At 33.5% G+C, this 27,359-nt stretch overlaps 4 protein-coding genes and 1 long non-coding RNA gene across 7 annotated transcripts; 1 reads left to right on the plus strand and 4 right to left on the minus strand.

Moving 5' to 3' along the window:
* Positions 1-1,301: 1,301 nt before the first annotated feature.
* On the minus strand, positions 1,302-2,935 carry LOC130803592 (uncharacterized). The gene is made up of 2 exons (XM_057667771.1): positions 2,558-2,935; positions 1,302-1,519 (listed from the first exon to the last, which is right to left on the minus strand). The coding sequence occupies exons 1-2, from the start codon at positions 2,880-2,882 to the stop codon at positions 1,503-1,505; spliced, it is 342 nt and encodes a 113-aa protein (XP_057523754.1). The 5' UTR covers positions 2,883-2,935; the 3' UTR covers positions 1,302-1,502.
* Positions 2,936-4,244: 1,309 nt separating this feature from the next.
* LOC130803594 (rop guanine nucleotide exchange factor 5-like) lies at positions 4,245-8,667 on the minus strand. Of its 2 annotated transcripts, none has more exons than XM_057667774.1 (7): positions 7,986-8,667; positions 7,426-7,542; positions 7,072-7,226; positions 6,190-6,264; positions 5,796-6,086; positions 5,358-5,714; positions 4,245-4,981 (listed from the first exon to the last, which is right to left on the minus strand). In XM_057667774.1, the coding sequence occupies exons 1-7, from the start codon at positions 8,257-8,259 to the stop codon at positions 4,475-4,477; spliced, it is 1,776 nt and encodes a 591-aa protein (XP_057523757.1). In that variant the 5' UTR covers positions 8,260-8,667; the 3' UTR covers positions 4,245-4,474. The 2 variants fall into 2 exon arrangements, with proteins under 2 accessions (XP_057523757.1, XP_057523756.1); XM_057667773.1 differs by having other exon boundaries at positions 5,358-5,717.
* A 2,680-nt stretch (positions 8,668-11,347) lies between these two features.
* On the minus strand, positions 11,348-18,418 carry LOC130803593 (protein INVOLVED IN DE NOVO 2). The gene is made up of 8 exons (XM_057667772.1): positions 18,124-18,418; positions 15,778-16,718; positions 15,273-15,454; positions 14,946-15,035; positions 14,558-14,836; positions 14,240-14,449; positions 13,052-13,288; positions 11,348-11,677 (listed from the first exon to the last, which is right to left on the minus strand). Exons 2-7 carry the CDS (start codon positions 16,685-16,687, stop codon positions 13,058-13,060), a joined length of 1,902 nt encoding a protein of 633 aa, XP_057523755.1. The 5' UTR covers positions 16,688-16,718; positions 18,124-18,418; the 3' UTR covers positions 11,348-11,677; positions 13,052-13,057.
* A 2,226-nt stretch (positions 18,419-20,644) lies between these two features.
* Positions 20,645-26,539, minus strand: LOC130803595 (uncharacterized). Its single transcript, XM_057667775.1, has 9 exons — positions 25,968-26,539; positions 25,575-25,691; positions 24,806-25,112; positions 24,225-24,621; positions 24,030-24,129; positions 23,875-23,934; positions 23,655-23,738; positions 23,135-23,242; positions 20,645-23,045 (listed from the first exon to the last, which is right to left on the minus strand). The coding sequence occupies exons 1-9, from the start codon at positions 26,034-26,036 to the stop codon at positions 22,737-22,739; spliced, it is 1,551 nt and encodes a 516-aa protein (XP_057523758.1). The 5' UTR covers positions 26,037-26,539; the 3' UTR covers positions 20,645-22,736.
* Positions 24,894-27,300, plus strand: LOC130803597 (uncharacterized). Of its 2 annotated transcripts, none has more exons than XR_009039934.1 (3): positions 24,894-25,028; positions 26,362-26,413; positions 27,153-27,300. It is a non-coding gene; the product is annotated as an uncharacterized LOC130803597 (long non-coding RNA). The 2 variants fall into 2 exon arrangements; XR_009039933.1 differs by lacking the exon at positions 27,153-27,300 and adding an exon at positions 26,533-26,670.
* The last annotated feature ends 59 nt before the right edge of the window (positions 27,301-27,359 follow it).

A 27,359-nucleotide genomic window follows, 5' to 3' on the forward strand; every position in this document is an offset into this window, starting at 1 on the left:
AATTTTAGATGGGTTGCGTAAAATATTGCGTGTAATACAATTTTATATAGGAATGTACCACCTGTTGTATAATATTGGAACCTATGCATGTTACAATGTATTTAAAGGACTAACCAATTGAATTACCATAATTATTGTTTTTATTTTTCGTTGTAAAAGTATGAATTTATTTTCAAAAATAGATGAATCGTTTGCTATATATCCCATGTAGCAAAGTAGATTCGTCGATGTTATGAGCACGCTTAAAATGTCTGACAACTATATATAACCCTCTAGTTTATAAAATAGGTTAAACTAATAAAAATAATCTTATAATGAAACGTCTCATTTAAAAATTTGTTCCATCTATATGCCTACTTAAACTAAAATTACAACTGGGTTGTGCCGAGATAGAACCTAGCCCAACTTAAATCGGGCTAAGTGTGATTAGTTCAAAAACTTGGTCTAAAGAAAAGACCAACTGGGCCGTCACGTCTTTACAAAATAAATAGATTATACTAATTCTTTATTGAAACCGTCTCACAATGAAATGATTTTAATTGGGTCAATCCAAACTCTTTAAAAAACTACTGCCTATACAATTCAAATTTTATTTTTTTTGTTTTTTCTACTAATGGGCTGCTTCTATGGGCTCGTCTCACGATAGGACGGTATCATACAAGACTTGTTGGACTGATTAATGTTGATTAATATAGATCAAACCGGTCGCACAAAACTTTGTCTAGGTCTCACGGTGAAGCTTCAGATGATATTTGAAATAAAGATTAATAGAAAATTAGATTTTTGTGATTATTTATCAATTATCTCCGATTCATCATCATCATACCTAGTGTATCCCGCTCATATAAAACTATGATCAAGATCTGGAGAAGGAAGGGAGGCGGCAACCTATATCCCTAAAGGAGGATGCGGCCAAAGAGTCTTTCGGCTCTAAAGAATGCTTAAAAGATAGGTTATGTAAAAGCTAATGGTCTAATAATGGTCTAATTGGCCAACTATGTGCTGACTACATCCACTAAACTCTCTACCTCAAAAGAAAAATAGAAATATTTCATTGGGTAACCTTTACTGTTATAAAAATATAAATGTGTGTTTAATATTTAATGGTTGACTATTGTCTTATAGCTGATTAAATTAACTTATTTAACCAGTTGATAGTGTTGTATGTCTTTTTCTATTACTAAAAAAAGTTATATGCAAAACAATTTTTTTTGCTCATTGAACAATAAATAAGTCAAAAAGTCAACCAATAAGTTGAATAAAGTATTTTATCAAACACATTTGACAATTTGCATTCATTTCCAAATTGAATATGAATTGCTTATCAAACACACCCAACGGTAACAAAGCATTTTATTAATAATAATCCAAGATTTATAGTTTTACATTATCATAACACAAAAGCTAATTAATAAGCACAAAACCAAGCTTATAACTCCATTTCCACTTATTCTCTAAGAGTTCAATACATAAAACAAGATGCGATCTACTACTTCAACTCATCAAGGTAAGGTGTAAGCTGCAAAACAGAACAAACAACGGAAAACATCAAAGTGACATATCAGTATGAATAACTTGGTTAGATAGCGAGAATATATATATATATATATATATATATATATATATATATATATATATATATATATATATATATATATATATATATATAGATTTTTCCTTTAATTTTACTATACTTTTTTATTTTTTATTGTGATCCCACATTACAAACTCATTTTTTTTTTCATCGTTGTCAAAAAAAATAACTCAACTAAAAGATTAAAACTAATAGTTGAAGGTTCAAAATATATACTATACAATTTATCACAATTCACTTACCCCTCGCACCTCAAACAAGAGACATTTAGATTAGAAATATAGATGCAGCACAAACTTTATTAAACTCAATGCTAATCATTCCACTTGAATTGAGGAGTGAATTAGATCAAAATCCATGACCTTTTGTCATGGCAACTTATATATATCATATCAAGAAGTCAACTAAAACAAAAGTTTTATCTAATGATTGATGGATATTAGATTAATGGATTTGACGTTTTTCATCACATCCACATATTTCTATCATTAAGTTATCTTTTATCTTATCAAGATAGCAATTCGACTCTCACAGCCTACAGAAACATTGATTTTCTTTCCCACTTTATCCTTGCGGCCCGTTTAATAATCAGTTCTAAATGATAGGAACGAAAATGGTTTGTAGTATAAATTTTCATGATATGTATCATATCATTCTCATGGTAATAGATGTTTGATCATAAAGAAAATTTCACAATTTTTTCATTACTATTTAATACCACATGTTCAAATGGTAATGCATTGGTATGAATTTTTCGAATAAAATAAGATTGTTGAAGGAGTCTAATCATAACCATTAAACTTGTCAAGTGCTAAAACTACCAAAATTACACTAGCTTTTCATTATCATTCCCACCATTTAGTACCGATTACTAAACGGGCATTTAGGTTATTACTCTTATTCCAAAATCAAAAAAAAAATTAAAATAAAAAAAATAAAAGGAAAGGTAAGCATAAAACTCACCACCACACTTGTAACCAACAGGACGATCAGCAAGGTTGCATCTTTTAGGGATGGTGATAGAAACCTGAGGCTTGGCCCCAGCACTTCTAGCAGTGTTAGACATCATAACAGCACAAAGGCAGCTTGGGTTCTGACCCAACTGCTTGATTACAGCACAACATCTGTCTGAAACTGGGGCATTCTCATCCTGTGCAGCCATAGCACAGGGCATGAGTTTGAATGCCTCTTTATCAGGGGATACTCTCCCACACTCACCAGAACCATTCACTTTATATAACCCTCCAATGCAAACAACAAGGAAAGCTAACACAATTACTTGCTTCATTGTAGATTGGTTTCTTTAGTTTTTACTACAATTTATGTATGTTTGTTGTATGATCATGCAAGTGACTTGGGATTTATATAGGGGGAGGAGGAGTTGTAGTTGGAGAAGAACCCATATTTTGTTAGGATGATTTATCCTACATCGATGAATTAAAGATGGTGTGCACACTTTATAAGTTAGTGAAGCTCTTCCTTCCATTGTCATATGGTTTTGGGATGATATTGCCTTGACTTATAAAGTGAGTGCACTTCTTTTTTTGCTTGATTATTTGTTGGCATTTACAATAAGTTTAATTCACTTTGATATATTTAATAACATTTAATAATGTTCAACATTATGAAGTGGAGGGAGCATTAGAAGAGTATAAAGCTAAGGGTGTTAATTAACAATCCTAGTCTTGTAGTGAGGCATGCATGCAATCTTGACATATAAAATTTATTGTGCGACTCTTAAAGTGTGTCGAGTTTTTGAAGATATTTCCTTTGATTTAATGATGACTTAAAATTTCGTGTCTTGTGAGTGTTCATCGCTCATTGTTAGTCCTGAGTTTGGATATAAAGGAGAAGGATGAATAGTAAGACTGTGATCTGTGATAACCAACTCAGTAAAACCTAGTTACATCTCATGATCGTCATGAACCAAAAATCAATTCTCATAAAGTATCTTCTATTCATACGGCCCATATGAACATCCACTTGAACTGATCTATGGGCATTATTGGTCCAATAATAACTTACCAACTCGTCATGTAAAAAACATTAAATATGAAGTAAAGCTCTATATATAAAGTGTAAAGTTGAAAAATCTTGTACAAGTATATATAATAAAACAATGGATAAAACTTATTGGAGTTTGAACATGGAGATATTCACACCCTAATTTGGGATAGAAAGACATAGTGCAGCACTTAGACTCCAAAAATCATTTCATATGGTGATTTGGCTCATACTAACAGGATGACTTTAAGTAAAACAAATATTAATGCTGTGTTAGTGGTTTTCATGATCACTTTCTAGAAGTTTTCCCTTTTTTTTTTTTTTTTTATTCATCTACCTTATCCCCCCACCCTTACCATCCCCTTCTCCCTTCTTGCCCCATAAACAAAGTAATAGAAAATATGTGATTGTCACCATTACAACCTAGTACAAAGCTGAGCAATTTCACTAATCATTGGGTGGTGAAATTGGGTTTAGATTGATAGAATATATATACATAGCTTTGGTTTCAATATCAACATAACCAAAAGTTTAAATAGATAGTTAAAATTCCGAAATAAATTATATACTCAATCAGACATGACATTATATAAGAGATTTTTAAAAATAATATAGCAAATTAAAAAGACAAAAGGAATAGACCTAATTTGAATAACACAATCATTATATTCTCAATATTAACAACTCCAAATAGATACAAATATATTGACTAAAAAATTCCAAAGCTAATATAACAACATGGTATATATAACCTTTTTAATCCACACAAAAAAATTAAATAAAAAAAAATAAAATTCCTTCTAAATTACCATCACTATGTCAATTAGTGATGAACCATTCTGGATTCATATCATTTAAATATATAACTATCAATGCTCATCGAAATCGACTAGGTTTATGATGGGTAATCGAGACTTTTTGAGGATCAACATTCTCTGTATCATCATGAGATGAGCCGATTATAGACTTTATAGAAGCAGGAGGTGCAGCTTCTATTTGGTTTGGACTACTCTTTGACTTCAACTCACCACCTAAGTAGTTGGTGAGTACCCTCTTAACACCAAGACCGCGTTTGGATGGTTTACAAATCTCTCGGTTCACAATAGGAGTTCTGTCTAATCCCCTTGCTGGGCTAACCATCGGTGCAGGTGATAAGCTCGGAGTATTAATAGTCGATCCATAAGGTGTGCACGAGGATGGCACTGAACGCGGTATTGAGACCTTCTTGTGAGATAGGACATTCACAATAGGTACATTGGATAGTTTATCGGTGTGTTTGGTTAAGTCATCGACATATAATAGATCATCTATGCGCGCCACAATGTTGAAGGATAAACTTTCTAAAACTCTTGAGTAACTTTCTAGGATCGATTTCCCCACATCCTGAAGCATGGGAACATAAGTTCAGGAATCAGTCAAAGATAAAAATGTTTTTCGCAACATAATTTTAATTATGATATATATAGTGGATTTAGTGACATTTATTAGACCCTTAATAGTATAATAAAAAATCTTACTATAATTATTCGAGACATAAGATCTAGTTTATAGACTATAGTAACAATTACATATGTTATTAAAGGCCAAATGAGATGTCACTAAATCGCTTTATATTGAAACTTAAAATAAAAATCAACAATTATTACACTAAAAATATAAATCAGTGATATTTTTTAATGACACTAAATCCTATATCGCGAAAAATTAATATTGTTGTAGTGTTTATTAACATGATGCAAATGAAGAATAGAGATTAGACCTTGTTGTACTGTATTTTACTGGTGTCCAATGAAGTTTGAGTGAGACTAGGAAACCGTTGTTTCAAGCATAGAAGTAATCTTTCAGCCCTTTCAGCAAGGATTTCTCTTTTGTCTCCATCAACCATTAGATCTCTGACCATTCCCCATGACGATTTTGTGGTTGAACGGTTGGGATTAGTGACGGGTTTTGGGTGGAGTCTACGCCTCCATACATAGATCGCAGCTTCCACACGATTCGCTATCTCAAGAGCAACATGTTCGGTTGTTAAGTCTAGGCAATCAAGCAAGCACTCAGGGGAGAAGTGATCTGATGTAATGTACCGATAAATCATGTCTCCTAAGCACGCTTTTCCATTCTGCTAAAAATAGAATTGTTCGAGTTAGGGACCAATAACTTAAGACTGAATACATTGAGCCTATACGAAACAATTTTTTACCTTAGGAAGGGTTTCAATGTATGACTCGGGAACATCCATTTCAGCTAAAACCATGCTATTGATCGACATGGCTGCTTTGAGTATCTGGTGAGCACACTCACGCTTATGATCGAGTTGCTTCCTCGAGCTCTCTTGAAGGCCTCCTGCAGGAACCCGAGGCACTGGTAGCCACCACTTTTCCTCTTGTCTGTGTATAGTATTTCGGAAAGAGGATGATCCATCACAATCTGAGGCTACGATTCCTTGATCGACATACCAAAACTCGGTCTTGCTGAAACTATCTAATATATCCTGATGACAGCATAAATACAAAGGCATTGCATTATATAGAAAGACACATCAAGCATGATTTAGCTACTGGGGTACCATTGAGAAAGTAGAACTGAATTCTTACAATGAGCATATTGTCTAGCTTGCGAAGAGCCGGAAGATTAATGAACATATCAGTCCGAGGTCTGCAAGTCATTACCTGAAAAGATGCAACAACTTAAGGGTAAGAGGTTTGTTGGAAACAAAGGAATTTTGATAGTAAAAAAGAGTTCTATGAGAATTTTAGGTTGGCCGGATAGTTGAGTGTTAACTGTACAGTTACACGGTTACACCCTAGTGATAAGGGTTCTATTCTCACCACCTATAGTATCAGTATTACCCTCTTGCTTGTAAATGGATTCTTCTTATTCCCTACTAAAAAAAAGGAGTACTATGGACTATGGAATGACTAGCATTTCCCAACTTTTAAACTCTTATAATTTGTAAGGATGTTGTGATTTTGTGACAAATAGCTTCCAAATTACCAAATAGTAGTACAAATCTCCCATTTGAATCTTAAATCATGGTCTTTACTTGATCTTTGAGGCCTAGGATTGATAAGCTAAAAATGGACAAAATTTGGGAGATTATAATTATTTGGTTTTGGATTAAAATGGATCATTAAATCATATGTACTTTTTATTTACGTGAAGTTGCAGACTACAAAAACAATCTCATCGTTATCATTGACAAGCATAAAGATTGCGTACATCCGAATCTCAACCCTCATCCTAAAAGGAAAGCCACCTAATGAGACATTGGGGTAATGAAATGTATTACAATACCTAAACAACATAGCTATTACTAATATTTACCCCCAATCTTTTGAGATTAAGACTTTGGCGTTGTTATTGTTAATGACGATTCAGATAGGGTACAAATAATATGAGTTGCAAACTTATTCAAATTGCGCCACAATTCTCAATGCATTTTAGGGAAAAAAAATGACAATGGAAGAGTAGACTACCTCAAGCTTCTTTCCATCAGGAAATGTCTGCCAAGTTGGTATTAATTCAACAATATGATCACCAACACAAAGCATCCACTCCATCTCTCTTTGCCACATTGATTTTTTCTCCACGGGCAATGGCTCTAGCCTCCACAACTGCCCAAATATTGTAGCTATAAAAATTATAATAAAGTTATGTTAGGCCATTTAACAAATAACATCATTATTAACCCAATATCCCGCTTAAAAACCCGCTCGAGAGAGAAGGTGACGAACATTTCATACCCGTATTCCCTTCAAAGTGAGGCAATTTAACAAACCTCCCTATGAAAACAAAGTAAACACCCCAAAAAAAAGTATTATAATACTTACCACATAAATTAGTTATGGCATTAGAAACAGCAAGAGCAGTGGAAACCCCTTTACCACTACCAGACATATCTTCACCAAGCAATAGCTTTGCAAACCTCTCTTTCATCATTTCCATCTCTGAAACATTCAAACAAACAATTACATCAATGGCCCACATCTTAAATCATAAACCATCAAACACTATATCCAGATCAACCCAAATAAAAGCTTAAACTCATAATTAAGGCCCCGATAATTTATGATATATTCTATCATACCCTTGACATGAGAGTCTTTTGAACCAGAGGTGTCCATCTAAAATAAGTAGTGGTTGAGATTTAAAGTCGTGACATGATTTTTTGTCATGTTGGCTTCTGATCACCAACCTAACTAAAGCTCTATCATAATTCATATGTTATACTCCTATGTCCGTTTGAATTTGATACATAATACAAATTAAAATGAGAATCTTTTTTAAACTTGTGTAATAATTTCAAAGGGACGAAGAGGGTATAAAGAATAACAACACAATTAAATACAAAATCAAAGAGGACCCACAAACCAAAATTACCAAAACTTACCAGAAATGTTCAAATTATGCTTCTTGAGCTCCAAATTATCAACTAAAACATGTTTAGTTGACTTAGAAACAGTGGAATTGGGTGGTTTAGGAATTGCAGCTTTTGTAATAGGCCAACCCAAAAGAGGAGGTGAAGAAGTTGATTTTTTCCCCAATCTAACTTCAGCTTCAATACTACTTCTCCTCTCAGTAACAGACTCAGTCACTGACTCGGTCACTAACCCATTTGACTCAGTTAAGTTTAAACCATCTTCTTTCCTAAATGAAGTACCCATCTTCCAAAGTTTCAATCTTTTTCTATACCAAGTACAAATTTGAGCAAAATGTTAACAAAATTTTGAATCCCAGAATAAAAAGTTGGAATCTTGATGAAGCATTTGAGCTTTTGAATGGAAACAGTGGATTAGTGGGAAGCTTTTTATGGTGAAAAATGAAAATTCTTGCACTCAGAAATAAGGGGAAAAAAAAAGTTGAGATATTCTGAGAAAAAAAAAAGAGTGGGCCTTAAAATTAAAATTTTGATTTGAAAATGCAGATTGCAGGGTAACTGTCAGAATATGCAAAAGGAGAACTTCCAACGTCTATCTGAATGTTTCTTTCTCAGTTTCCCTCTATTTGTATTTTGTATATATTTCAAAATAACGTTAAAATATTGGGACTTGGGAGTGGGGTCATGTGGTATCACTGGTATGTCCATATGTTCAACGGCTAGGAACGGGCTATGTATATATAAATAGCACCTCCTTTTTTTTTAATTTTGGAGTAGGTTTATATTCCAGGTAGTGATTTAAATACTAGTTTTTTAGTGATTTATACAGATTTATATATTGATATTTTTGAAAATGTAATTATTCGATAAAATAGCAGTGAATATTATGTAGGATGGAGCATAAAATTGTTTATAGAACGTTACAATTTGTTGCATTTGAAAATTAAAAATAGAGATTTAAGATATTTTCTACAATTTTATCAATGATTTATATTCTAACAGCTACTGTAACTTCTAATTTCACTCAAGAATATCGATTTACATAGCTTAGTGGATAACTACATTTTTATATTATTCAAATACTAATGAACGCATCAACAAATTTGTTAACAAAAATAATAACATGCATTAAATAGTAAAATAGAAAACAAAATAAAGATAAAAATAGAAATAGTCTTTTTCTTGCTCCCAAAAGGTTTGCAATTATTTTTTTCTTAGTTTGTCTTTTATATTTTACTATATTTTTATTTTTGATCATAATTTACACTTTAAAAAATTTTCCATCCATATTTTCAATTGTTGAGTACTCCTTGTGATAATAATTAGATCATAGGAAGTTCCTGCATATTAGCGTTAGTTAACCTAAAAATCGTGTGAATTTGCATTTATGAGAAGAAGAGTGGCGCTCTTCTTTAATCAAATTCACACGCAGGCACACAAATGCACAATTGCTTTCCATTCTTCAATTCATGGACTTTAAAAGCAGCCCTTCAAGGCCATCTTCGTAAGCGTGATGTTCAAAAAAAGCACTACTAAAATTCAAAAAAATAAAGTTTTGAATTTGAGACAAAAAGGTATGAATCATCATTTTTCTTCAGTATATAGAGTACTAATATCTTTATTTTACTCTTTCTTATTCAGTTTAAATATTACGCTTAGAATATATATATACGAAGAAAAAAAAATTATATATAATTTGAATATGATTCATTGTAGTCAATTGTTAGGGTCTATTTTTGCTTTTAGATCATCCACTAATATTTTTTTAATAGATCATCCACCAATATTTTTTTTACATTGTCAATAGAGATTAAACTCATAACTTTTCTTTAAAAAAAAATAGTCATTTCTTATCAACAGAGTTAACTAAATAACTAATATTAATCTTATTCAAAGTCGTAGTATTAATTAAGTAAAAGTCGATAATCAATTCTTTTTTCATTAAATTATTGTGTTCGATTTACTCAAGCTACCCTTTAATTCAAAAAAAATTATTAAAAAAGTAAAAGTCAACTTTTCCTCAAAGTTCAATAAGATACTCCAATGACAACCGTTTTCCCTTATGATGATGAAATCACTTTAAATCAGAAATTCCTTGACATCATAAACGATGATCATTTGCACAAACAATAAACTTAAAAGCAGTACTCGATGGAAGAGCTAGACAAAGTATTGCATGCCTCCAAAGTTGCATTGGAAGTAAGAAAGTTGATGTCTAACGCTGTCTTTCTTTTAAGTTGATTGCGATTTAAAATAAAAGAAGAGTAAAATATGTATGAAAAATATTTTTTTTAAAATTTTTAAGTAAACTAAATTGAATATGTACACAAACTTCATGATTATCCCCCTATTCAAATTTATAATCCCTCTTATTCATTATTATTGTCTTATTTGATTTTGTATATTTGTCAATTTATATACTAAATTAAAATTATAAAAAGTTAATGTAAATAAAATAGATTTTGAGACGAATCAAATAAGATTTAACTCATATAATTAAGAATAAAATACAAATAAAGAGTAATCAATAAATAGTATGAAAAAACCAAATAAAATAATAACACTAAATAAGAGTATATTTTTGAAATTTTCAAATCAAATTTAAGCAAGATTGACAAAATTAAATGAGATCTCAAGCCATTCCTTCATTCAAGTTGAACTTATTCAAGCCAATCATTAGCGTAGCTTGATACTTTGCGTGCGAACCACCCTTAGTGGCGGATTCAGAGTTCGAAGTCCCAGGAACACCAACTAATAGACGAAATTTCAGCAAAGTTTCGTTTGTAAAATTAACAACTGATTTTTTTATTTCTGCAAAATGACAAGTAGAAGCACAAAAAATTTATCAAAATTGCAATCTTATTCTTGAAAGAGTTTCTTGTAATAAAATAGTGTTTAATCATACGCATTAACTGAATTAATAACAATTCAAACTTATTTATTAAATTTATTTCTCTTTATTCAAAATAATATAACTAGAGAAAAAGTTACATATACTCTAAAAATAGTGTATAATGTAAATAAATAGTGGATTGATCTATTATAGTGCACGTTCTATATTAATGTCGTCTCACCGTGAGATGACCTCCATAGGATCATACCAAACTGTTTAAAAAAAATTGGTTCCTGTACAAGTGTTAATTTAAATTTCATTGTTTTTAATGTTTTTTTACTAATGGGCTGCTTGTACGGGCTCGTCTCACGGTGAGACGGTCACATACAAGACTTGTTAAAAAATTTAAAAAAAACGCCTAGTGGCACGTGACCCGTACGCCCTCACATACTTCCACCACTGACTACCCTGACTCATGTAAAATCAGTAACATTAGATATCTGCATGTAAAATCAGTAACTTGAACCGAATCGAGACAGCATTATGCAGCAAATTTTATCGATTAACAGAATAATAGCCTGTTTTGTTGACACCGGAATCTCAGTACAGTTCAAACAGGTAATGTTATGGTCTAAAGTTTCATACCCGAATAATGTTTTCCCTGACCTAGCCATAAATAAAATGTCTGAAATACAGGACACCAACCAGGAAAGAATCTGGGTGCCTAGTTTAGGAGGGGGGCGGAATCAGGGAGATGAAAATTGCAGTTTTCAATACATTAACTATTACCAAGGAGCAAATTCATCGGAAGTGCTTCCCCATTGTGTAAGCTTGAGCTTCGCCACAGTTCCTCACATATTAGCTTTAAGACCTGCATCAAATCAGCATATGTTGAAGGTCAGTTTATAATATCAAGCGATGACCGAAATAATTCCTAATGGCCCATCAAATTTAAAACAACAGTGATGTTTAGCAGAAATAACGTAGATCATGGATTTACGTAATAAACTTGAATTAAGAAATTGAAAGCTGAAGCAAACAGAAAATTTAGTAGTGTGGTCCTGCCATATTCAGGTCTATTGCTAATTCAATTTTGACAGAATGTTGAGGTGAAAAAATCAGGTTGTTCGTCCAGGATGGGTACTGGTGTGTGGTATCTAATAATTGGATACAGATTACGCTAGTTATCACAAATATGGTTGAACCCCAAGAGATATCATTATTAATAACTTGGGCCATGAAAACAACAATAGAAATTGAATTCATAGTTTCAGGTTTCAAGTACTCACAATTGGTTTAAAAAGAGCAGAGTAAGAAAGTCCCTGTTCCTATATCATAAAGATCATATTTTATCAATTCCCTGATATGACTATTTTTACAATAAAGATGAATAGATGATCAAGTTTAGTAAGGTGATTTGGCTCGGATGAATATGTTTGACAAAGAGGAATAAAAGAGTTGAAAAATGTTCATAATGCAAAAGTTTTGAAGTGAAAGTTGATATGTGTTCATTATTTTGAGCATAGCTTTTGATACGAAGATTGTATTGATGCAAGACTAGTGGCCTTGAAAACTAGACATCAAAAGCTTTCTAACGATATATTATATGCCCAAATACAACATCTGAGCAACAAATGGCGATCATTTGAAGTTTGTTGAGATTTTCATGCACGCAGAAAGAGTCGACTCTGAGGAAAAAAGCCTAGTCGACTTTAGCTACAGGAAAAAAGGTTTCGCACGCGTGTTTAAAAACGAATCAGCTTTTTCTCGATTCTGAGGAATGTCGAGTCGACGTGAGCAATTGGAATGACGATTTCAAGCAGATTTTGGTGGTTTTGTTTTATAAATATTATTTATTTTATTTTTCTTAATTATTTTTCTAGGTTAGAATGGGTGCCTTGTTGCTTAACCTAGTGAAAGACATTGGATTTCTATAAGTTATTTACGTTCAGTTTTTGATTTATGTTATTTACTTTATAGATTTGATTGAGTTTATATTACTCTGTTCAAATTTTATTTATTATATAACTGTATGACATTTAAAATTAAGCAAAAATAATTAAACCCGCTTCCTTGTGTTTGACACAGATCTTCACATACACCGCGCACTAGCGCTAAATAAAATTTACACATCAACTAGCCACATTTCCAAAGGGGGCACAAAATTTTCAGATGGAAGGAGTATGTAACCATATGTGATATGACCAAAAAAACTTGATTTAATGCGAGAGTTTCATACACTAACCTTTATTCAGCCCCTTTTCCGCTTGTAATCCTTCCATTTGTTCAATATATATGATACTCCTTCTTCCAAAGTAGCTTTTCGGCCCTCTACGTTATGCCATAGTTCAGTAGTTATGTATCTTCCACTTGGGTTGTACTCGTTAATTTCCTTCAAGGCAGTTGTTACAGCATCATACACGTCATCACCCCATTCTTTCTTCAGGTCTCTTAGTTTCTCATCAGAAACATCTATCATTTCCTATAAGAAACAAGTGCAAAGTTAAATATGCTTCACAATTGTAAGTGCAAACCAGTGTCACGTGATTAGTTTATTTCCTAGCAAATAAAAAAAACAAATTATAGCCGATTTTGGGTCAATTTTGGGTCATTTGAGCAAATCTGGCAAATTATGTTACACTAGTCAAACCAATCAAGCATTTTACCATTTCCTCAGCTCATGAGTGTACACGCTATCTGGTGATTTTGTAAAGTACAAACAGTAAGTAAACTAGCTAGTCGCCCGTAATACACTTCATTTCTATCTAAGGAAAAAACTTAATATTTTCTTGAGAGCTGCATTTAATATCAGGAAGGGAATTTGTTCTGTTTCGAGTGTCAGTCTGTTGAGGAGGCTATCCTTGCCTTTGTAATTTGATCAGTCTATCTTCACAATGATCGGCTAATTGAACTGGAATCCGATGTTCTTAATTTTTGTTGGTCCCAGATTATAGGTTGTGCTTTGCTAACTTTATAAACAAAGGGGCCTTTCTTTGACTGTAGGTCCAATGAAGCTCTTGAACCTTTAGTTTGGTTGTAAGCAGCTTCTTTGCTGATCCACCCACCTAAGTGTTTCACATGGGTCATTTCCATTTTTCATTTTTGCTTCAATTGGATTGATACAAGCTCCCTTGATATATACAAAATAAACTGGTAAAAAAGAATCTTTTCAATTCGATCCACTCACAAAGAAAAGGTTCGACATTTGAAAGGCAAAATGACCAATTTTGATGGCAGAAAACAATCTAAGAAACTGCTTAAAAATTATATTACTAATACAGAAAATAAACACCAAACTAAAAATAATGCTGAAGTCAAGTTTTTGACTCGTCTTACAGATTACAGAGTAGCAAAAGCATATATACTGCATGCAGGTGAAGATGCATAGGTCAACTATATAGTTTAAGAAGAGAAGGCTATAAAAGTGACTTACCTTGTGCTCTCCATTAACTAAAACCACCTTAAAAGGATGCCATTCGGGATCCCTGAGATACTCATCCCACAATGAACATAATTCTGCAGCTTTATCTTCAGCAACATCTTCAGGATATTTTCTCTTGCAAGCTTCCTGAAAAACTACACTATCCAGTTCTCCCATTCTTTTGATACCAATAACTCCACGAGTTGACATCTCTTTCATGCCCTTTAATTCCAGCAAGCATAGGAAAGATTTTTAGCGTACTGGAGATTGAGAAGACACAAAGAACACAGAAAACCAAAATAATTGCAAATTCTGATTTGTAACTCTTACATTTATCAACTCCTTGCGAGCTTCCTGGAGTTCTTCATTGCTCCGGCGCTCCTTTATGATGAGAGCTTGATTCAAAGATTCAACCTCATCCAGATTTTCTTCTTTTTCTCGTAAATCTTTTTGAATTGCCTCCACTCTTTGTATTTCTTCTTTACCTCCCACGTACTCCATAACTTTCAACTTCCCTTTAAGTTGCTCAATTTCCAACTCAAGTGCCTGCTTGGCCTCCAGCTGATTTTGAAGCTGCAATATTCGCTTGTGTAAATCCTCTTTTTGTTTCTGTCATCAAAGAGCAACCACAATATTGTAAAGTTTAACACAAAATCATATCAACTGTCATAATTTTGCAAGCCAATACTTTCATACAAAACTTAAAACAGCTACCCACCTTCTGCTCTTCAGCCAATTTGAGCACATTCTCATCTGCCATCTGTTGTACAATAGCTGCATGCTGAAGCGAGTTGTTCTTCTCAGCATTCTGAAGCAATGAACAGAGAAATTATGTCAAGGTTTCTGACATAGCATGAACAGTTTGCCTAAACTACAACCTCAATCATTTCTAGCATACTGGATCTAGCACTTTACCCCAAAAGACAAGTAACAATGATAACTTAAAGATACGAACATCTAAGGGTAGCAATGAAGTAACCATACAAACACTACCATTAGAGACTTGCTAATCTAATGATCACTAAAGTGCCCAGAAATTGGATACCTTTTCAATATCCTCTTGGAGTTTTTTCCTTTCAGTTTCATTTTTTGCTTCACGCTCCTCTAGTGCATGCACACGGACCTCAAGCTCCGATCTCTGAGATTGAAGTTGCTGCTTAAGCTTTGCATGGTCATTAAAGATCTTCTGAAAATGTTCTTTAGCACTCAGCTGTATCTTTTTAATCTCTGATCAAAGCAAACACTCGTTAGGATTTTGTGCAGAGTACCGACCGAAGTCACAAAATATGGCAAAATGAATACATCAACAAGAAAGAAAGTTATGGCGCTCTTTAGCCACACGCATGAGAGGTACACAAAACAGAATGTGCCATCCTTGATTATCCAATAAGTGCGGTTTTACAGTATATGTGTAAAACGTCTTGTATTGAAATTTCTTAAAAGTAAATTGTATAACATATATATGTGTGAATATATAACATCTTTTATAATATACAATCATTGTTAAAGTAATGAATATCAATTATACACATGAATGCAGAACTTAATACCTTCGTTATATGCTTGATGAAGCTTGTCTTTCTCTTCCGCCAACTTGTTAAAGGAAACAGAGGTTTCAATGAATGTTGTCTCTATTTCCTGCAAACTCTTCTTCTTATTCTCAAGAACGTTTGTCAAGTTTGAGACAAGCTTATCTCTTTTTCGAGCTTCTTCTGCCTCAAGCTCAGATACGGTTTTCAGATCTCCAATTTTCCGCAAATGCTCCCCATATATCTCAGTTGACTTGTAATCATCAGCACGAGCAACCCAAGCATAAAGACCAGATTTTTCTGTATCCTTTGCCTCCCAATGTTGTTTCCCATGCTGATTCAATTCATACTCTTTCTCAAATGCCAAGGCATTGTCCAAACCCAACCAATCTTTGTTAAATTCTACTATAGCCTTGCCAGAGTGACCTCTAAAATTCCACAAAGGATGGACCCTCTTGGGGTTAAACCCCCTAGCTCTCAGCTCATCCCTCAACTTTGAACCACTTTCCCCAACAAACCGTCCATCTTTGAACTGAGTCGGAATATTCACAACTATTCCCGTCCAGGGCCAAACGAACTTATCATCATGATCACAAGCAGCAACATGATCATCCCCATTGGCATGCTTTGATGGCATAGCTTGCTTTTGGCCCTCATCTTCCAGAAATTTAGCTAATCCAAGGTGATTAGCCTTCTCCCTCGCTCTTCTCTTCTTTGAGCTAGCATTCCCAATTCCGGAGGCATGCTGAAGCAATTCTTTATAATGATAATCACGCTTCCTCTTCCCTGGGCAATACGGACAGGTGTACTTCTCTTCTGACACCTTTATCTCACGACCTCCCTTCTTCAGCTCTTCAAAAGCTTGATCTCCATACTCATCTATCTCTGATTCACTGATGTCAGTATCCTCCTCTTCAGAACTGTGACCCATCAGGTTGTCAGCTATGCCAACTCAATCAACACTGTTATCAAGAATACAAAACACAATTCAGTACTAACAAAGACTAAATATTGCAGTAATCAGTATTCATCACACTATCAAATCAGCCAAAAAAAAATGATACTAATAAAAAAATTATTACTGTTAGGAGTGTTTGCTTTGATTGGAGACATACACTAAAAAACACAATTTGGTACTAATAAAAAAATTAGCACTATTAAGAGTGTGATGCGTGCAATAGGAGAGGAATGAATCTGTGGTGTTAAGGATCTTGGCGCTAACAAGTAATTTGTCTCTATCTTTTGAATGAATACTGCACTCCCCTCTCTTCTGTATTAGGGGATAGTATTGGTGGTCTTTTTTATGTTTAGGCTTTGTTGTGTGCTCTTATCTTCCGTTGACCCTTTCTCGATTATTGTTAGAGTTCTTTGCTTAGCTTGGTTTCTAGTCGGTTTTGTGCCTTTGGACCGCTAGAGGGAGGCTGTCCTTGTACTTTCAATCTTTTTTGGTTATATATATATATATACACACACACCAGAAAAAACATTTTAGTACTAATAAACACCAAACATTGCACAGCAATTAGTATTCATTACATCATCAAATTATCGACCTCAGCCATACTAAGAAATTTCATATTAATCTAAATCGTACTAGTAAGCACATAGTAGGATTATTAATACAAACATTTTAGTACATATAAGCAGCAGATAATGTACAAAAATCTGGAGTTATTACATTATCATCTGATCTAGGACAACAACATCCAACTGGAGCAAACAAAAATCATCTAAATATTAAATACTACTACTGTAAAACGAACCCTCACTGCTAAAGTTAACCATACTTCTCAAAGATCAATAAACAACCACAAATATTTATAACTCAATGAGTTGCGCAAGTGTCAAATCATAACTATCCTAAAACTTCAACTAAACCTGAACCTGGAAGGAAATTTCATCCTTCAAAGCAAAACAATAAGTTACTCCATATCAAAACATGAGACATTTAAATGCACAGCGCAATTAAACATTTAGCGTTACCAAGAAGCAGTATAAGTATAACAAAGCTATCAATTTTACAGGAACATATAAAATTAAACTCTAACAATAACTATTAATTGCGCGAGTTTCAAATCATGACACCCTAAAATCATTCGAATCATTCTTCTAAAGACTTGACTAAACAAGAACTTGAAAACTTCATTCTTCAAAGCAAAATTAAAATAGTGTACATCCACATCAAAAGATTATAAATTCAAACTCTTATCTTAGATAAACATTTAGGGTTTCCAGCTGCATTACATAACAATCAATTGTAAGAACACATAAATCGAAACCCTAACAATAAGTACTAATTTTATAAAACAAAATGCACAATTTAAAGCTTTCAAAAGTCAAATCAAACAAAGATTGTCAAAAAGCTACCTTCAAGATTGCCTTAAAAATTGAAAAATTCCTCAAGAAATTGAAGAGAATCTTCAAGCATGCAGCACTATATTGGACAATCCGGTAGTAGTTGAATCGAGCTGAACAATGGAGGAGAACGAGGAAAGAGAAAGGTGAAAATGTCGCAAATTAAGAAAACATCAATGGAGTAAATGAGATTTTGGTCAAAGATTTACAAGAAATTGAAATCGAGATTTTTTTATGGAAATCAGGGGTTTTGGGGAAGAGGTTAAAACAGGTGAGTCAAAAGAGGGACACTGATAAAAAGGACTAAAGATTGAAGACAGAGAAAAAACGCTGATGCTTTCTTACCTTGTCGTTTACTACAGTATTGCTGTCGTTTACTACAATTATGATTTTTTTATTAGTTAACTTAATTTCAATTAGTCGTATCTAATTTGCTGCTTTGTAATAGTACTTACTCCGTTGCTGATATACTTGTTGCATTTTGATTATGTACATTTTTATTATTTAAGTTTATTTTATATATTACGGTTAATATGTATATAAAAATATAGTTAAGTGAGATCTTATTTAAATCGTCTAATTGTATACTTTCATAATATTAACTTTTAATAATTTTTAAATGTGTATAATTCAACTTATAAATGAACAAAATAATACATTAGATTGCGTAAAAAGTCAAATGTAACAAGTATAATGAAACGGAGGAAGTATTTTATATGAAAATGATCTTGTTATTTTTAAAAAAAAATTATGGACATATTTTTTTCTTTTAAAATGTTATACACATAATAAATAGATAATTTTTTATTCTCATAACTTAAATAAAAGTACTTTTTTATGTTTATGTCAAATTATTAGTAACAAACTTCAAAGCAAAGGAATAAATTATTCAACACTCTCCTAATTATTTTAAATAACTACATAATCTATATTTTCTGGTTTGAAATTACTAATATTTTTAAAAATTTAAATTATACTAAAAAATCACTACAGATAGAAGGGTTGAATTAATTTTTTTTGTAAAGGTAAAAATCGTAACCTTATCACATTTCCCCCTCCTCCTCTCCCTAGTCTTTATTGACCTCCTTCTCCAGCCACCACCACCCTATCTTCCATCCCAAACACCGCTCCTCCCTTCACCTCCCTAAGCGACCTCCTCCCACCCTTAAAACCACCTTGAGTGTTAACATCAACCACCATCTCGTCGTGACCCTCCTGCAATATTTCTAACAACCACACTCCTTCCTTTCAAACCACAAAAACCCAACCTTGTGACCCTTCATCCACGCATAAGCCCTTCCCACGTCCACATCCAACCTCAACCCCCTTGTTTCTCAGTCTACCTCTTTACACCATACCATTTAGGTGGCTATCGTGTATCCCTATAGTTGATTGTCAAGAGTTCGTGTGTACTATAGGGGGCAATTTTGACTTTTTGAGCAGTGATTATGTCACACTGCGACTTCTTTTGTGAGGCTTATTTATTCATTTTATATAATAAATAATCATATCTCTTACGCTATGTAACAAAATTAAAGAAACGATCCACATAAAAGTAAAGTAAAATCAAAGACGCAAGTCGAGTATGTGGTCTTATGAAAGAAAGTTTTTCCTTATTTATTTATATATTCTCTATTATTCCTATTTTTCTAATCCTTTCAACTAAAAAGGGACATTTGAATATGAAATTAATGCCAAAATCGATACGATGTTAAAAATTTTGATGAACGATAATAATATCAATGAACTAACAAATGTTTGATAATGTAAAACTTGTGAAAAGGACACAGAGATTTAAGAAGGTTCATCCAATAATAGCTACGTCTTCCGTCGTATGTAGTTTCTTGGTTATATTATATCAATGGAATATAAAAACACTCTTATAAACTATTGCAATTGAGTAAAAAATAAAACAAAAGGTTATGTGTTTGGCTTAGAGATTGTGTTTTTTTTTTTGATTTTTTGATGTTTGTATGAGAGCTCTCTGTTTATAGGAGAAATCACACAAAATAACATTAAGTACATTAAAGCAATGAATAAATGATAATAAAACAGCCCTAAGTACTTGAAGAGTCAAAAACAGCATCCTAGGAGCATCAGAGACGTCGCTCGTTCGGTCGAGCGGGCTACAGGAAGTTTCTGGTTGCATTCTGTCTGCTCGCTCGACCCACCTTGAAGCTTGCTCAGTCGAGTGACACTTTAGAGAGTTTCTGACAGTTTTGCTCGACTTTGCGTAGTAGAGCATCTTGAATTAAACCTTAGCACTTCTTCATTAAGTCTCATAACTCCCATGATTAACTCACTCTTCATTACCTCATTATTTCATACATTAATCACCATCACAAACCATAAACATTAAGACTAAACTTAATATACCCACATTAATACACTTATTGGATTCCATTCCAAGAGTTACACGTAAATGCACACATCAATTGTGCACTCAAGTCACATCATTCATATCAGAATCTCTATTCCGAACTCTAAATACTCATAAGTCTTGAGCACATCACTTAGCATTTGTTTTGGCTTAACCCAACATGAGACACAAACACATTGAAAAATAACTCATCTGGCCATCTAGGCGAAGCTAGTAGGCCCAACACAGACTCAGCGCAATATGGCCGGGCATGGTTGCACGACACGTAAACTGGTAGCCTGCCAAGGGTCTAATGTTTACTTGCCAAAGCATCATAAGGCTCGTGCCAGACTCAGGCACGACAAAGACCGTGCAAACTACACACGGCCTACAATGACACACGGTCCATGGCCATGTGAGTCTGTGCGATACGGTAACATCGTCTTTCATCATTCCCCGCCAATTCTCTCAGCTTTCTTCCACATTTTCAATTTCAATTATCGGAAAATCATTACCAAACGTCAAGAACCCTAAAAGTCACTGAAAAATCCCAATCAAAGAGAAATATTCCCACAGTTCGGCGTAACAGATGAATTTTTCAGCAAAAGATCAACAACTGTGGATCGTATTGAAACCGGTGTTCTGTGTTCATCTTTACGACGGTTCTGAAGATATCAATATCGCTCATCTTCTCGAAAGAAAATTTGGTTCTGAAAATGCGCAACTCTCAGTCATCTTCTCGCTCTAATTTCTTCCCTCAGGTGCTTCATTGATGAAGAATTTCATTGCTTAATTTTGATGCTATTGTATGATTTTTGTGTTTCATCGGTTGATTTTTAGTTTTGTTTGATGATTAGTGTTCTTCGAAGTATGCTTAATGTAACGGTAGAGGAGAATAATCCGCTGACATGATGATCATTCTCGACTTCTCGTCATGTTTGAATTTGGATGAAGTAATTAATTTAGAACCAGAAGAAGAATTAGCATAAATGCATATCATTATGTTCAATTCCCATGCTTAGGTTTTGAATTGCAATATAAGTTCTGTTCTACGTTGTTGTGTTTGATGATATTGTTAAGGAACCAGCTCAGGATATGCTATGAGCTCTTCTGGCTAGAATTGGAGATGCAACACATGTTCTCCTTATACAGGTGAATTCGATTCAAATCTATAAACCTTTGCTGTCATGTTGGCTTCAAATCATGTTAATAAACCAACTAAAACAAAGGATTTAGTTGAGGGTTTTGTCCCCGGCAGGTGCTATATACTCTATCTGATATATGAGCATATTGAACTATTACATGTTTTGGATTTGGAATAAGATTCAGTCACAATTGTGGTTGCTTACTCATTCTTAGGTACCAGTATTTTCTATCAAACTCGAAGTACACAACCTATGTTTTTGCTCTTAAGTTAATACAACAGTATCTCTATCTTCTATTTTATTCTGTTCTTCTACAATTCTTCTCTCTTTTCCTAACCTTCTCTTTTCTATTGCAAACTATTAACATATCAGCAGCTTATGGCTTATGGCTTTGTAAAACCTCAATGTCGCTTATGGCTTCATAGCTGACCCTCTTACATTGATGGTTAATTTGTAGTGAAAAATCATAAATTTATAATTCTAGTCAGTTAGATTAGCTGTTCGCTCTAAAGGGATGATGAGATAATACCAAAGATGAGGATTCTCTGTTCATGAAGCAACAAAGTGGAAGAATAGGGGTTAAAATGGAAGAATAAGAATTGTTAATATCTCAAGGTTGTAACTTCGATATTGACTTATTGTCAAGGGACTGATTTATTGTCAAGGGACTTTGAAATATTTATGACTAAAGGCTAAAGCTACCTATTCCAAACTCCTTAATTCATCTGAATGTGTATTATGTCCTTACTTATTTTCTTTTGCTCATTTTGTGCTTAGCAGCGTCATTTGAGACAAGAGTGTGTACACCTGTTTAATGTATTTGATATGTACATACTATGACAGTGCATGAGTCCACATTAGAATATATTCACCCTTTTTACTGGTGCTTTCTAGATACTACTAGGACTTCTAGAACAATTTGTTAGCAAGTTACATAAAAACAATTTGCATTTTGACTACTGTGAGGATCAACAGGGGAAGTTATGATGAATCCATTCTTTTATGATTATCAGCTTCATGGAAGTTTGTAATCCAAGTGCTTCATTATTTCTACTGCAGTATTGTTGTTATTGTGCCTCTGGATCAGATCTACGAGTAGCTTTATCGTGCTTAGTATTTCTCTAATATGGTAGCAAGTATTGGAATTCATATTGGTATGGCACAATTTCTATCATCTTTCCTGTCGGAACTTTTCTATCTTCATATAGACACTCCATTAATGCTCTTTTAAGTATCCCATTTGGAGTTAACTGGCTATAGATCCACTCTATTAGTGATTCAATGTCATCTGCAAAATCTTGCATGTGCCATTGTAGGAGTTTAGGCACTAGAACCTTTCTCTTGCTTGTCACCTGTATGGAAGCTTCCAAGTATTCCACTTTTGCTCTACCTAGTTGATTAACCACTTCTTCTGGAGTATAAATCCACAACTGCAAAAAGGGATTACTTATTGCTTAGCACGAGATTCATAGTAACACCAGGCTATTAAAGTTTGTAAAGTCAAGTAGATTATACTAACTGCTGGTGAAGACCAATTGCCTCGGCAAAGTGCAAAGGTTATGTTGGGTTCTGGATACCGCAGTCCATAAGCACGACGTAGTAACATTTCTTTTTCATCTGTGAGATTCTATATGATGAAATAGATGAGTTAGCTGATGATGCAGGTTCTGAATACTGTAATCCATAAGCACAACTTAACTTCATGTTGTTTGTTAGATGCATATTAGTGTCACATGATCCGCTATTTTTCAACCGTGAATCAAAAAAAGTGAATTGTTGACAAACTTTTCTATTTGATCCATTTGTGCAGATTGCGAATTCAAAAGGCGAATTAGCTAGTGAACTATGTTCCATTACACCGATTCAGATTTTCAGAGTGTAGTCAATGGAGTAAATTAAGGTGAATGTTTTTTTTTTACTTGTCCTCATGCATTGAATTAGATTAACCTTAATTATGATGGAACCTTGAGAGATTTTTGGTTTCTTCTTTCTTTTACGACTTATGGATATAGAAATAGGGAGATTTTGTGAAGACTTACATATTTTGGATCGCTTGGATGCCGGAGAAGGTAATGCTCAATTGCAAGAGCATTCAGCACTATTCCGCCAACATTTAGTGCAGCCTGGTTCAAAAGTGAGCTTTTAGTTTTTCCGATTCTTACGGATTTAAGTTTCTGTACTTTGTTTTCCTGTTCTAGTTTAATTTTATCATGTTTCTAAAGCTTGCCAATTATGAAAATCTGCAACATCACTACTCACCTTGTTCAGAAGTGTCAGCATCCCTTCCTGTGAATTTGGCAGCCCATATTGTAAGTAAGCCTGGTTCCAAAACACAAAAGAAGAGGGTTAGTGCCTCAGTTTTTGTTCTTGATTGCATTTGTCGTGTTTGAAGATATCTTACAGAGTTACAGTACATGCATTATGGAGGCATTGTAGATATTAATCCAGAAGGCTAGCTTTTCCTTGTTGCTCAAGAATGACAAGTCCACGGAACATAATTTTTGCAACAAAACCCTGACAGGGTTTCCATAATATTTTCAGCTCATCTTTTCAATAGAATTACATTGTTAATGCTTGTTGACTGAGGAACATACTAACTTACGGAGTACCTGAGTTTTCTAGTTGCAGGAAATGATTCCGTAAGTTGAGCTGTCTTCAGCGAATTTCTCGTGATCTGAATGAAGTTCTTGTAGGGGCCAAAATTAATTTCTGAGCTATCAGAAACTTGTGAAGTTCCGTCATCATTAGTGATAATCGATCTTGCTTTACAGCTGAATGTGTTTTTGGGTGAAAAGCTTTTGGAGCTGATGCAGTTTATAGTATGCTTATTAGCAGCATTTACTTGCTCACTTTCTGTTGATGTCCGGTTCAGCTTTTTAAATATGCTTATCAAGCATTTGAGCAGTTCTTCGGAGAGCCTATTTGGTTCCTCGTTGCCGACTTCATCATCTTGGCTATGGTCTGGCTTATTTCTTGTAATTCTCAGGTATCTCTTGGCAGTTTCTTCTGCTTTCATACATGGTACTTGAAAATGTAAGTGAACACGATGTAATTATTCAATTACCATCATTTTGCATTTTTTTTATTTGCCACACTACATTAAGCCAATTTTAGATTTTAAAATGAAACATAATTCCCAAACACAACATAAGGTGGAACTCAGGTTTTTAGAGATGACAGGTTTACTAACCTTTGGATGCTGCAAAAGAATAAGTTTGCATGTCTGCAACAGAGCTGAAAGATAACCTTCCCTCTTCTAAACTTTTTCTCCTGTTATGTCTTCGTTTTACCTTAATCAATTCTAAATCTTTACATTCTCTTTGGTTTTGCTGTTTGTAGGGTAATTTCATCTCGACATACTTTCTTGGCTGACCCAACTGGAAATCTTTGTTCAGCTTCGACTCTTTATGAAGGTTCTTCTTTAGTTTCTCTACCTTTTGTTCTAACCACGTAATTTCTCTCTCTACCATTGCTAATTCTGCTAGAAGCACCTGCACCTGCATCACAAGCATGTATTTAGTAAACTAAGTTTGGATTTTTTGTAACATAAATCCGTGTCTTGCAGTATGCAGACCTTCTTGTATGACTCGTATCCACGTTCTGCGTTAAATATATACTTTATTAAGTGACTTGAAGATTAATAGTTTAAATTACTAATGTGATTCTCATTTTGGATGACATAAAATAGACTTATGGTCTATTATCTAGGGAAAGTAAGAAAGCAATAGAGAATTATAGCCTAGTATGAGGCATAATCTTTGTTGATGACAATTTCTTAGTATTTGTTTTGCTTCATTCATGTAGACGAATCTGTTAAAGTATATAACATATCATGGGGCCTTAACGATGAGCTTAAGCTTTTGGCTGAGTTGGTTACTTGACAGAATCCATATTGTTGTTATTAGGACCTTTTAGCATAATTGTTCTTATAACATCTTGTACTAGGAGTGATAATTTACCTCCAACGGAAGCAATGAAGAAAGGCAAGGACAAGAAAGAAGAGGTCCTTTCAATGCATTTCGCAGTACACCATTCATCTGTAACTCCCCATCTAGCCTTTCCTGCAGCTCCTCCACCTGTTGAAACACAAAATTCAGACCATATATTAACCTCTTAAAAATCAAAATTTACAAAAATAATCATATTCCAACAATAATACTGTTGGAAAATAACCCATGTATGATCTCATATCGAAGAATTAGAAAGAGGTTGACCAGTATATATACTTGATGGACTACTACTCCTAATATCGATTGGTTTTAAGATGGAATCTCATTAGGTTTATGTGCTGTCAACTCTCTTCTTATGCGGGTCTTATTTTATATAAACCTATGAACAAATTTATCAAATACCTCCTCCTCGAGAGCAATCCTGCGTCTATTCTTCTCATTGGATGTCATAAGAAAATCTTCGAATTTCATAACTCTCGTAAACACCAGCACACATACCAGCTTTTCCCTCAATGCTCGACGAGTTTTAAAGAGAAGATAGGAAGGACAAAAAGGGTAGGAATAGAATGAGTTGCGGTGGGAGAAGGTAGTGAGGTAATAGTGGGAGAAAGTAGAGAATGGTGAAGTTAAGGTTTATTAGATAAAAGAGTAGAAATCACATGAAGTCATCTGTGTTCATTTAATTTTATGCATATGGGAGGTGAAGGACGTGAAGCGCATGAACATGATTGTTTTTTCTTTGCTGAAAATGAGTGTAAGCTTCTATACTAATACTTTGAATCTCTTTATAATACAGGTGGTAAATGGTAATGGTACTAGTGAGTAGTGATTGTCAGGATGTTGGGAATGTGAGTTTGTCAACTTAATATATTCATTTTTATTCAATACTATATGTTTACTTTTTTATTTATTGTTTTTTTTGACCCTGGCTTACAAGATTACTTATTATCGTCATTTTTAATTTCAGCATAACCGCTCATAGAAGTTTTGATCAAATGATCAGAATTTGAAAAGGGTTGGAAACGACATATTACATTTTTATCAAAGAAATAAGGTCACAAACTCACAATTAGTAAAACCTTCAACTCGAAGCTTACATGAATCGTAAGATACCAATATTATGGAATATTATAAGTTGGTAAAGATTTCGGATGTATATCCAAAACATTAGATAGAAAGGGTAATTTATATTTCTTATAGATAATAAGAATCAAACTTTTATCGTGATTATAGATAAGCCTTTCAATCACCATCCAATGATTTTCTACTTATAATATGTTAAATTCACGGATTTTGTACTAATTAGTAAGTTTTTGCATTTGCCGGTTAGGTTTGAATTATTGATGCAAGTGCATAGGCTAGCATTTGGCCTGCAAGTAATATCAAGACGGCATTGCTCTAAGCCTCTAACTAATTAAGAAGTTATTGACTTATTTTGATTAATAATACAATATTATTATTATTATACAAACAAAAAATACTATTACTCTAACTAAGATAAAACTCAATTTTAAGTTAAATAATTATTGTAGTACATATTTTATTTGGTCAATCGTGTGCAGGCGTTGAACTTACTATTTTGTTTAGGTCTGCTAGCTCCATTTTTATCAACGACTACATTATTGCGTCTGCCTAAAGTGGGATGACAAAGCATGGATTATGAAAGCTGTAAATTAGTGATAGTGACATTCTATGAATAAATTACTAGAATTTGTGTTTTTTATATGGATATTCTTCTGACTTTAATTACTTTGATATATTATTTCTATTTGTCAATTCTTTGACTATTCATTA

The sequence above is a fragment of the Amaranthus tricolor genome, chromosome 17 (assembly GCF_026212465.1).
Source record: "Amaranthus tricolor cultivar Red isolate AtriRed21 chromosome 17, ASM2621246v1, whole genome shotgun sequence".
NCBI classification, from domain to species: domain Eukaryota; kingdom Viridiplantae; phylum Streptophyta; class Magnoliopsida; order Caryophyllales; family Amaranthaceae; genus Amaranthus; species Amaranthus tricolor.

Bases quoted from the DNA above. Each gene is read 5' to 3' on its own strand.
- LOC130803592 (XM_057667771.1), bottom strand. From the start codon at position 2,882: ATGAAGCAAGTAATTGTGTTAGCTTTCCTTGTTGTTTGCATTGGAGGG.
- LOC130803594 (XM_057667773.1), bottom strand. From the start codon at position 8,259: ATGGGTACTTCATTTAGGAAAGAAGATGGTTTAAACTTAACTGAGTCA. The intron at 6,265-7,071 runs GTAGTCTACTCT...GCATCTTTTCAG, and splicing joins CTGATGGAAAGAAGCTTGAG to GTAATGACTTGCAGACCTCG. The intron at 6,087-6,189 runs GTAAGAATTCAG...TGCTGTCATCAG, and splicing joins AGCTAGACAATATGCTCATT to GATATATTAGATAGTTTCAG.
- LOC130803593 (XM_057667772.1), bottom strand. From the start codon at position 16,687: ATGGGTCACAGTTCTGAAGAGGAGGATACTGACATCAGTGAATCAGAG. The intron at 15,455-15,777 runs GTATTAAGTTCT...TGCTTTGATCAG, and splicing joins TCATCAAGCATATAACGAAG to AGATTAAAAAGATACAGCTG. The intron at 13,289-14,239 runs GTAAGTCACTTT...TGTTTCTTATAG, and splicing joins TAGTTAATGGAGAGCACAAG to GAAATGATAGATGTTTCTGA.
- LOC130803595 (XM_057667775.1), bottom strand. From the start codon at position 26,036: ATGAAATTCGAAGATTTTCTTATGACATCCAATGAGAAGAATAGACGC. The intron at 25,113-25,574 runs GTAAATTATCAC...CTTGTGATGCAG, and splicing joins CTTCATTGCTTCCGTTGGAG to GTGCAGGTGCTTCTAGCAGA. The intron at 24,130-24,224 runs GTACTCCGTAAG...AAACCCTGTCAG, and splicing joins CCTGCAACTAGAAAACTCAG to GGTTTTGTTGCAAAAATTAT.